The sequence below is a fragment of the Colius striatus genome, chromosome 23, assembly GCF_028858725.1.
Source record: "Colius striatus isolate bColStr4 chromosome 23, bColStr4.1.hap1, whole genome shotgun sequence".
Classification (NCBI taxonomy): Eukaryota; Metazoa; Chordata; class Aves; order Coliiformes; family Coliidae; genus Colius; species Colius striatus.
The window spans coordinates 5,465,884-5,477,225 of NC_084781.1; the positions used below are offsets into that span (position 1 = coordinate 5,465,884).

Below are 11,342 nucleotides of genomic sequence, written 5' to 3' on the forward strand. Positions count from 1 at the left end.
AAACAGGTGTTTTATATAGACTGGCAGGGACTGGGGAAATGCCAGCATTTCAGGAGTGCTGTGCCAGCTCTGTTGGAGATATGACTCAAGCTACTGTCTTGTATCCTCACTCTTCCTCTTTGTTGCTGGGCAGGTTGTTAACTCCAATGTATAAGTTTTCTGTGACCAAATGTGTTTATCACTTGAGTCAACTCTGAGGATAATCAGGTAACAACAGGAGAGAAGGGAGGATATTGTTGTGAAAGTATTTTAAAGCAAGTTTTGGAGAAAAAACACCAAAGCAAGCTGCTACCTTACATAATAGAACGGAACTGGATGTTGGAAAGGTACCAGGTATAGCAATGTCTGTGTAATCTCCTCGTCTAGAACAGGAAAAATGAAATGTCCTGTCCAGAGACCTGTCCTGGACATCGAAATAAAGCCATTTTTAGCTCATATAGAACTTCAAGGGAAGCCTCTTGCATCCTCAGCCATATGGGTAATTTCAGCTCTGGGCAGAGGAAAGCTTTTCCCTTAACTGTGGATTTGCCTGGAGGAGAACATGCAGCTAGTTAACTTATGGAGTTGTCCTCACAGGTTAGTTTTTTGTTGTTGTTTCTGTTGGATTTAATATGAAGAGATGCTTCTTTCTTTCTAGTCACAGTGCTCAGCTGAGAAACTGATGTCTTGGCAGTCTGTCTCACCAAATGCTATTAAAAGGAGGTGAGAGACAGTCTAGGAAGGTCTGGGTTTATGCAAGAAACAAGGAATCCTCAAGTGTGATAACTTTCCCATTATCTACTTAGAAAAAACCATAATTTAGGATCTTGGATCATTAGCAGAAGAGAAGAGTAGTGGCATTTAGCACATGAGGAATGAACAGGCTTCAGCATGTGCACCAGATGATTTATTTGTATCAAAAAGAGATGGCTTAATGACAGGTTTGGTGAGGCAGCTTAGGATTTTTTTACATAACAAGAAGAAAAACAAAGAGAAAAAACCCAACCAACCAACAAACCAGCAGAGCCACAACAAAACACCTCTGACCATACAAGACAGGAGGACTAATGTAGTGACAGTGGCACGTAGAAGAATGTGTGAGTAGTGAAGAACAAACTTGACTGTGCTAGGCAGCACAACTTTGCATAGTTCATGGGCAATTAATCTGATTTGGGTACAGTGGATGTGTAAAACCACAGTCCCCATTAGCTATAGCAGATGTCACAGTTCCTATCCCTTCTGAAGAAGTCATCAGCCATGGCCATGGGTGGTAGGTAGTCCATGCAGTCCGTGCTGGGGCAGGGGAAGCGCTGTGCGCCCCTGTTGTCCACATGCTGGGAACCACAGGCTGTGCAGCAGCAGGCAGAGGCAGGGTATGGGGAGGGGGTATGGTAGGACCATTCCTCCTCAGGGTAGCTGTAGCTCTTGGTGTCCAGAGCAGAGGGTGGGCTGTGGGTCAGCGGGGTGAAAGGAGATAGCTGAGGAGGAGAGCAGCTATAATTTAATGGGCTGGACAGATCAGCTGACCCAGGGGATCCAGCAGCCTGGAGTTGGAGAGGATAAAAAACCAAACAGGATGTTTCAGGGTGTTGTTCAGGGAATTGCAGACAGAAGACAAAATTCCACACTTTCCCACACTTGCCTTTCTCAGGAGAGGCTGACTGCCCCAGGAGTAGTTTTGGCCCTTGGAGGCTTAAAGCCAAGAGGCAGTTCTGTGACAGTAGTGTTAACAGGGAGCTTCTCTGCAAGTCAGACAACCACTAGCAGGGACTGAGCTATATTTGCATACATCTACAGGATCTGCAGAAGGGACATTCCCTACTCTTTGGCCTCTCTCTAGGTTTATCTGGGATTCCCTTTTCACTGCTCCCGAGGAGAAACCATGCAGAAGCCCACACGAGCATCCTGCATTGCTGTGGCAGTTATTCATGCCTCTAAAAGCAGCCACATTTCCAAGTCAGCTTGCTTTTCTTCTGCCCCAGGACACAACTCCCTTCCTCATCTTTTCTCTGAGTGCACCTGCAGCTCCTCCCCTGGGACACAAAGCTTACCAGGCTCTGATTTAAGCAGAGTGAGACTGGCTGGAAGGCGTCTGAGGTGTAGTGTGAGGACGTCTGGAAAGCACTGAAGGCTGGGTCTAAGGATGCATCTGTCTGAAGACAGGAATCTACCAGCTGCTCCAAATAGCTAGAGCTTTCTTCACAGGAGAGACAATTGGAAAACTGCCATGATGGACAATAGTTGGGAACAGAAGAGGTGGGTTCTGCATCAAAAGGTGCTAGGAGAGAAGGCAAACAGACAGTAGCAGATTACTCAGTATCTGTCTTCACAAAGGGCAGGTGTTACCCCAGATCAGGGTTCAGAACTTTCATATGTTCAGAACTCCTGTGGATTTAGACAAAGAAGAAGGTCCTTCAAATTCTGGCTGAATTTTCTAGGGAAGCAGACACCAGGAGGAAGATGCTTAAAAGCATACAAATAACTTGGGGAACTTTAGTTCCCTTGGAAAGCTCCACAATTCTTTAATAACACTGGAAACTCCTCTGGTTCCAGCCTTTTTGGACAGGATTCCAGCTGGAGTTTCAGACTGGCCTCCCCTCAGATGTTAACCGTTTACAAACCCAGACACTTGCCATGCTTCACAGGTTGGAAATGGCTTGTGCCTTTGCCTAGCCCAGTCTTCAGCTGCAGGGTAGCTACACTTGAAGGAAGAGGGGATAAGAGAAGAATAATTGTCTCATTTGTCTTCCAAACAGTCAGACAGGAGACAAACTGCTAAGCAGACAAAATGGAGCAATTCAGCAGTAACATGGCACTGCATCCACAAAGTGTTACTGGCCAAGGTATGAGTTCTTAAAAAGCTGCAGAGTGAGACTCTCACTGTATTGCAGCATGCTTGCTGGGGGTCTGAAAGCTCACAGCAGATCTGACGTCTCACAGTTATTTCATGCTGTATTTCAATACACTTAAAAGCAAAGTCCTGCCCACATGGAGTGGCACAGGTCTGAAGGCAGTGGAACACATGGGTAGAGTCAGTTGTAATTGTTTGCAGGTTCAAGGTGGCAGTGTTTAGCTGGACATGGGGAGGAAATGAGAAGCACACAAAACACATAAACAGGTGGGGATTTTCCAGCCTGAAAAAGCTTTGTGTGTCTCACATTTCTGTAATGACAAAAGCAAATTGATTCCCAAATGTTGATGATTTAATAAGTTCCTTGTCCATATAATGTATATATTCACACTTGCCTAACCTTTCAGGTCTCTGCTTTGGCTGTGGCATAATTGAAGGATCTGTTAGCCCAACGTGGGTTTCCCCCTGCTCCTTTTTGCTCTCCTCAGATATTCACATACAGGAGGAAGAAACTTCTTGTGTCCCTGAAACCCTGATGTTCCTCTCACTCCTATGGATGCTGCCAGGGGAGTGAGAACTGCCAACTCTGCTGGGGCTTAGCCAAGTGCTCCAGGGCAACCTGACCCTCTAGCTCCAATGGCACACACAGGCTGCAGCCTGGAGAAGGTGATGCCAGCAGTGCTGTTCCCCGGGAGATGAGCATCCCTTCCTGAAGAGGATCTCACTCCTTGCCTTGGGGAAAAGAAACTGCCCAAAGGACAGCATGTGAGCATGCTCCTGAAGAGGGTAATATGCATCCTCATCTGCATTTCATGGGCTCCTTTCAGGTGCTGATTGGCTGCATTCCTAGTTATCTGGTAGTGTCTGCCTCAACAAACGGCTGGAAAGACTCAGGACCGTGGGAAAAGTTAGGAAGGGGGCGGGGGAAGGGGCATGTGGATGAGCTTTGTACCAACCTGGATGAGGAGGAGACACAGACTCTGAAAACTGGATGCTGCTGCTGCCCCAAGAAACCTGACCAGAGAGAAGGGAAGAAATGGAATTGCGGATACTGTAACACAGGGAGCGTTCTTCTGCACACTGAGGTAAGTCAAGATGTCACTTCAATCTAGTTATGTAAACCTTATTTACCTCACAGCTGTGCTGTGAGATTGAAAGCTTCCCTAACACTGACAGGACAAGATTAACAAGCATAGTATGACTTTTCCCTGAGCCTCTACAAGCACTGGGGGAACACAACATCAACCTGGTGTAAAGCCCTTGATACAGCACCCTGCTAGTGTGCTCTTCCTACTGCATTGTTGTTGCTGATTCAGCAGAGATGTGGCTGCCTTTGAAATGAATGTGTCCATTTCTAGGACCATGAATTCCACAGTGGAAATATCCCAAATGATTTGTAGAGATAAATACGAGTGAGAACAAGTAATTAACCAAATTGTAGCGATAGTTCATGACACATGACTAACAGCATGACTAATAAGACAACAGCAGCTATCCCCATGGCTGGGTCCCTGTGCTTGGGGTCGGTGCTGACACTGCTCCCCTCCTAACACAGCTATGTGCTCTATGAAGAAGAGACAGTCTCATTTCTAGGGACCTGACCTACTGGCTGGGAGAACTCTACCCCAAAATCAACGGGAGGTTTGGTGGTTGTTATTTGGGAAGGGGATTTTACTCTGAAAATTCAAATACTGGGCTTTTTTTTTTTTTCAGTTTTAATTCATACAGACTCCCACTTTATTTCCTTTGTTCAAAATGTTCTTGAGTTAGCAGCTTATTTCCCTAGCAACAACTTCCCAGCAATCCTTGTGTGTTTAATTCATTAAATGGTGGTTATTCGGAGCTGAAAGCTCCTCTCTTCCCTTCCGCTGCAGATGTGCAACAGGGCAGACAGAGCCATGCCACCAGCAGAAGTTCTCAGGTTCAGCTTTTCTCAGTGCACAGAGGCCCCTCACCCTGCCTGCCCTAACAGCTGGGACCATGCCCAGACAACATGTACCTTCTGCAGATCCTACAGGTAGCCTCCTGCACTGCCACTTCTCATTTTCTCCTGTGTGGGAAAACAAGTGCCGTGTAAACTTGCTGTGGGAAGTGAAAACCAGTTCCCTGCAGCCCTGTGCTGCCTGGCTGCAATGAAGAGGCTGCTGCTGTTGGGGCTGGAGGGGAGGAGTGACCCAGCAGTTCCAAAACTCAGCAGTTGCATGCACTGTTCACCCAGGCCTCTCTGCCTCTGTCTTGCAGGCTGACTGGCTTTTTGTGCAATCAGCTGCAGCAAGTCCAGGAGGTGGGAGAAGAAATCTGAATGCCATCCAAAACTGTAGTGTCATGAACCAGGAAAAGGTAATGAGTTACCAACCTCTTTATGCAAATCCCTAGAGTGGCTGGAGCTAGAGGACTCCTACAAAGACTGAAAGAGTGAGAGTGTACATGTGTGTGTACATCCACACAGATCTCTGTGCCCTCCCTCAGGAGGGATGGTGCTAGGAGCTGCCCAGCTGGTACTGAAAAGCGTTGGCAACCTAAATTCAATCAAGCACACTTGAATAATACACTAAGGAGCCAGAATGGAGCCCTGCTTAATGGGTCTTTGCCCATGCCTTATTCTCTTCCTTTCTGCAAGCCAAAATCTGGGGCTGTTGCTCAGTCCCAAACCTTCTGCACTGCCTGGGTTGCTGCTGGAGGCACCATGCCTCTGGTGCCTTTATTTCCTCACTGAGCTGACTGAACAAAAGGAAAGACTGCAACAGCTTCCAGAGTGGCTGAGACTTGTGGAAAAGGGGGAAGCTGGGAGAGCTTAAGTGTGACTAAGCTTTGCACTGGTTGCTTCTCAAAGTTTCACAGGTTCGGTCGAAGGCATGCCTCAGGCATATGCTTCTCCTCATGCTGGAAAGCAGTTTGGTCCATGCTTCAGCCCAGCCAAGCCATGTTTGAAACAGAGGACTGTGACCAGAGGCCTGCCTTGCTCATCCTGCATGATGATACTGGAGTAGCTGTGATAACTGTCCATGTGGGCCCTCCATCCCACAGTGAGTTACTTCTCTGGAGCACCAGTCCTGCTTTCTCCCGGGACTAACGGCTCAGACTGTTTAGATCACTGCTGCAGTTAACCTGTCTGAATGTTGCTCTCCCCCATCCTCACCAGCCTGCTACATTCAGATTTTGGAGTCTCCTTGTCCCAGAGATTACAGTCTTGGCAAAAAGAAAGATTCAGAGAGAAAAGACAAGGCAGACACCAAAGGATTCTTACTTACTGCTGCGCTGGTTGCTGCTTGCCGTGCTCTTCTCTGCTGCAGTAACTCCTTAACTGTAATCTTTACTCTAACACCTTGATACACCTTGGGCTTTCCTGCAAGAATTTGTGGAAAAACACTTTACAAGATGGGACACTTTCAGAGATACTGCAAGTCCAGCATGTTTTTTGGCATGGAGTCTGCTTAGAGTCAACATGATTAACTGGTTACTGTTAAGTCACTAATAACCACAGTTTATAGCCTTCCAACACCTGCCATTCAAGCTTGTGACAAGCAGGCATTTATGAAGAAGTTGGTGTTGATTACATTCAGTAATCATACCTGTTTTATTCTTTTCTATCTCCTTCCTGCACCTTGCCCCTTTCCCCCTAAGTGTCCCAACACCAAGCTCCATCTGGTGCTACTGTTGAATTTGTTTCAATTCCTAGCACATTTGCCACTCTTAAGACCTGAAAATGAATGTGGGAAGCACTTCATCTGGCAGATAAAGACCAGGAATAAAACAATGGGAACATGTGGGCAGCTATTTAGAGGACTAAACAGAACACAAATAAAATGACTGCTTTCATGAGTCACTTCTTGCAAAGCCCAGATTATCTATTCTTTTTCATTCTGTACAGCTCTCATTTATTGCAAACAAGTACTCAGGATGTCTTCAATCCAGCCAAAGTGAATCAACAATCATCAGTCATTACCTGATGAGGGATTTTCAGTCCAGGAAGTGATAAAGAATTTACCTGTTCTGAAACATCATTTGCTGTATTTGTGGTAAAATACTTAAAGCCCCTGGTAGTTCTGCTTCTGTCCTAACTGTCTGCTGTTATTTCCATCCAGTAGCAGGCCCTACAAACACTAGTGGCCTCTCATCCTGCAGTCAGCTGTTTCCCAGTGGAGGCAGGTGGCTGCAGGTTTCCAATCCTATTGCTGCTGTGTGCAGCAAGGAGACTGTGCTGGACACAGGGGTTGCACCCACACATCCAAGAAATCATAGAGAAATCCCACACTATGGGCACTGTCCTCTCCTGTTGTAACCTCTCCCCACTGCTGATGGCTGTACAGCATCTTCACCCCTGTGTCTGCCCCCACGCAGCCCTCCTGCTGCCCCTTGGCAGCTGGGCAGCAGACATGCTGCAACAGGCACACCGGTGCCTCTGGAAGGTGGCAGGCTGAGCCAGGCCTGCCTGGAGGGGAGTTTGCTGAGCTGTGCAGCTGGGGATTATTCATCTCCTTTTTTATGCGTTCTTTCTGCTCAGCTAACTCAAGATGGAGAAAACAAGGGCAGGGAAGGGTTGAATTTAACGAGATCACCCTGTCACCAGGCCTCCCTATGGTCAGGGAGAGACCTGAGCTAGTAAGTTTGGGTTGATGTTGCATCCAGCCTCTCGGCTCTGATCCGCAGGGGCAGCGGGACAGGTTAGGGGCTGCATGGTACGCAATTTGGGCTACATGGTAAGCAATTTGGGCTACATGGTAAGCAATTTACAGACAAACTAGCAGGTGAGGTACGGGCATGTCTACATCCCAGGGGCTGTCTGTCTGTCAGTCTTCAGCCCCGGCTCCCACGGCAGAGCGCTGCGCCCCTCGCACCCCGCGCCCGCCCCGCGCAGCGCCGACAGCGAGCGGCCACCACGGCCAGCTCTGCTCTGGATGGCAGGCGCAGGGCGACGAGGAGCCAAGCAGCAGGGTGCGGAGGGTGAGCCGGGGGCCAGGCGGCGTGGCGAGGACGGGCTGCGTGCGGAAGGTGCCAGGCTGAAGGAGCCGCCTCCGCCGCCCCGCTGCGGGCGTTGGAGCCCGGCGCCTCCCTCGGGGATGGCCGCCGGAGGAGCAGCGGCAGCGGGCGCCGGCGGCTCGTTGTGGCCGCGGCTCGCCAGGCCGGTCCTGCCCCCCGCGCCCCGCTGCGCCCCGCTGCGCCCCGGCCCCGCGCCGGCCGGCTCCGGGCGCGCAGAAGCCCTTCCTCCCCTCCTTCCTCCTCCCCGCCCTCCCCGCTTCCTCCTCGACGGGGAGGCGAGGTTGCCTCGCTCGCCAAGTGACCCCGGCGAACCCCGAAGCGGCCCCGAAATGGGGTGTCGGGGACGGGACCGGGGGGGCTCGACGGGGCTTACCAGACATCCTGCGTGGGAGCGGGCAGCGCCTCGCCGGGCGCCCGGTGCAGCCGCAGCGCTGGCCCCGGGGCAGCTGAAGGGGGCAAGAGGAGAGAGGCTTAAAATGGGGGGGGGCGAAGGGACCTGCTTGCCCGGTGGCAATGCCAGGTGGATCCTGACAATATTATTGTTTTATCCCTACAGGTATAAGTTTGAGTTTTTCTCTCCTAATGCCAAGTATTTAAAACCTCTAGAAACCAATGATTTGACAATCAATGATTGCGCGATACTTTCAATTTGAATATTCAAAGGCTCCACAAAATGGGCTATCTTTTTGTGAAACTGAGCACATCCCCATCTAGCAAAGGGTCTGAGGGAATATGATTCAGAGGGCCCACCCTCCCCACTCTTTGCTTTTAGGACATTTGCGGGGTTTTATCCATCTTGCCCCAAACAAAGCTGATGCCTCAAATCCAGCTCAGTGTTTTCCCCTCAGACATGCAGGCTGGGCTCCAGCCCTCTCATATTTCATTTGCTACCTGCAGAGAGGACTCTGAAAGGGACCAAGGTGGGTTTTGCACATTTTTTCACATTTTAAGGCTAAATATGAAGTTTTTGGGGCCAAAATGGCAGTGGACAGGCATGGCGTAGCAGAGACTCTGCCTTGGGCACCCAGATAACTGAAACTACCTGAACCTCGCTTCTTTCACAGCACTCCCTTCCCTCAGACCAGATGCTGGGCTTATATTGGAGTTTATTTTCCCCTAATTCAGACTATTTGCTCCTGCTGCACAAATTGGCCCCTCTCTTCTGACATGCAACAGCCCCGGCCTGCCACGTGTGCTGCAGGTGATGGGGTCTCAGTGTGTGGTAGGACGACAGGGATTTTGGATAACCCTTAATCACTCACTATTCAATCCTGACGTAGGTGGATTTTTTAGGTTACCTTTGCAGGATTTCCCTGCAATCTGTGACGTGCCCTGGGAATAGCTGGCTGAGGCAGAAAGCAGGCCAGGCTGTTAATAATCTACTAGCAGCTCAGTCTGGCCATTGTTGCAGCTGAATCTTTAAGTAGAAAAAACCCACTCGATTTCTGTGGGGAGTGGTCGCAGTGGCAGTGCCATTCCTTGTGCTGAAATGTGCCTCTGCAGCTCCTGGTAGGTCAGGAGGGATGCTTCTGGCTCTGCAGGGATGCTTCTCCCACTGAAGCGTTGAAGGTTGGTGGGTAGAGCCCAGTGAGGCTGTGGGACAGCCTGCTCTCCTGGGAGCTGGGGAAATGTTTCCCTCTGTACCCAGAGAGCACAGAGCAGAGCTGGCAGGCTGCTCAGCTCCAGTCCTGACCAAGCTGTCTGCCTGAAGGAAACATGAAGCACCCGCAGCCAGGGTCTTCCTTCACATCCTGGGTTTTGTAGCCTGTCCAGGCTCACAGAAAGCCTGCCTTGGTTAAGAGCTGGGTGTCAGAGTGAGTCAAATACTTCCAAGACAGCTCAAAAAACTGTCCCTGCTTCTCCCTCAGAGCCTGACAGGAACAGAGCCAGACTGACCCTGGTGAACACATCCATGTGAGGCCCTTGAAGAAGGTACAGCTGAGAGAGCTGCTGGTGACTGCTTTACTGCTTGGCAGCAGCACCCATAGACAGCAGTTCAGCCTGGCAGTGCTGTGAGTTGTGGAACAAGAGCACTTGTCCCACTCGTTGATGCCAGCACATACCCTGGGTTTGTGGGTGCCTGAACAGCCAGGGAGATGTTGTCTGCCAGGTATGGGCTGAACAAGGGACCTGTACAGATGCTGCATGTGTGCAGAGGTGCAGGGCCATTCTTGGAGTAGAGGGGTGCTAGGTGGCATGCCTGTAAAAGGAAAGGCTTTGGGTAGAAGACTGGCCTGACCTGCTTGGCAGCACTCTGCAGCCTTGTTTAGTGGGGTCTCATATTGATGCTTGTGTTTAGGGACAGCACTATGTCCCCACTCCACGTTCCCCTCACAGAGAGGCGACTGCAGGCATGAAGCGATGCTCTGGGCACGATCCTGTCACCTCCCTGCCATTTATGATCCCTGGAGAGTGCTGAGAAGTCTCCAAACACTCCATCAGCCCCAGGATTTGTGGAGAAAACATAAGAAAAACGCATCTCATCACTACACACCCTCAGACCCTGGAAAGCTCTTGTTTTTTGCCAGCGAGACTTTTGTCGCTGCTTCTTGTGGGTGCCAGGGGACGAGATGAGGCAAAGCCGGCAGGCTCCGCCGGGCGTGAGCGCAGCTTGGCTGCGCTTGTCAGGGCCAGCCGGGGCGAGTTTGTGTGTGCAGAGCTACCTCTAGTGGCCACGGGCCCCAGCTTGCCCCTGGGAATGCAAATCGGCCCTGTCCGGGCAGCAAGCCCCATGGTGAGCGCCCCTTGGCAAGGGGGTGGGAGCAGCTCTGTGTTTTCTTCAGGGCAAGAGGGAAACTGGGGAGGATGCTCTGTGCATGGCAGGTGGGAGGGATGCTATGGATTCCCCGTGTGCAGATCGGCAAGCGACAGATAGTCCCTGTCTTGCTCCCCAGCCTTCTCACATCTCTTCAGACCAACCTATTTTCTCAGCATCTGAAAAGAAGCACCTGAGATCCTTGTTTGTAGGAAAGGCCAGTGGAGTGCAGATATTTTTCAGGCTCTGTATTTAACTTGTAGCACAGTGGGACTGTGAGCAATGACTTTCATAAGGCACCAGTAGCTACCACTATAAGCTAAATATGATATACCCAAGTGACTGTACTTCTAAACAGAGTATAAAGCACTGCATGTTCTTAGCATCATCTGCTTGAAAGACCAGCTTTAGCAAAAGCATACAAGTAATTCATTTGCTTCAGTAACGGTCCATTTTTCTTTTCCTCCAGCTTGTATCTCTCATCAAGAAGTTCTCCGGCCTTCATGAATCCCCCAGACGGGACTTGCATCCTCTTTTGCCCAGGCACCGTTATCGTGAAGGGCCAACATCTCTGAGGGCTGCTCTGGCAAGAGGTGGCTTGTTCTGGAGGTAAGCTCGTTTGCCACAGTCATGAACGGTGAGAAGGAGTAGGGTGAGGTGGCAGCATAGCTGGGGGAATAGTGGACATCTTCCAGAGGGTGCAGAGGGTAGGGCTGAGCTCCAGGGATGGCTGAAGTCCAACCTGAGCTTCGGTAAGGGGAAATGCTTCCAGACTCA

General features: G+C 50.2%; 1 protein-coding gene across 1 annotated transcript; it reads right to left on the reverse strand.

The window, feature by feature from the left end:
- Nucleotides 1-1,184: 1,184 nt before the first annotated feature.
- POU2AF3 (POU class 2 homeobox associating factor 3) lies at nt 1,185-11,197 on the reverse strand. Its single transcript, XM_062013912.1, has 6 exons — nt 11,065-11,197; nt 8,184-8,256; nt 6,082-6,199; nt 3,787-3,844; nt 2,031-2,257; nt 1,185-1,523 (listed from the first exon to the last, which is right to left on the reverse strand). The coding sequence occupies exons 1-6, from the start codon at nt 11,195-11,197 to the stop codon at nt 1,185-1,187; spliced, it is 948 nt and encodes a 315-aa protein (XP_061869896.1).
- Between the last annotated feature and the right edge of the window lie 145 nt (nt 11,198-11,342).

What these genes read in the sequence shown, in the direction of transcription:
- POU2AF3 (XM_062013912.1), bottom strand. Translation starts at nt 11,197, where the DNA reads ATGACTGTGGCAAACGAGCTTACCTCCAGAACAAGCCACCTCTTGCCA. An exon ending in CGTCTGGGGGATTCATGAAG is followed by an intron (nt 8,257 to 11,064) that starts GCCGGAGAACTT and finishes TGCCCCCTTCAG; the next exon opens with CTGCCCCGGGGCCAGCGCTG. An exon ending in GCTCCCACGCAGGATGTCTG is followed by an intron (nt 6,200 to 8,183) that starts GTAAGCCCCGTC and finishes CATCTTGTAAAG; the next exon opens with TGTTTTTCCACAAATTCTTG.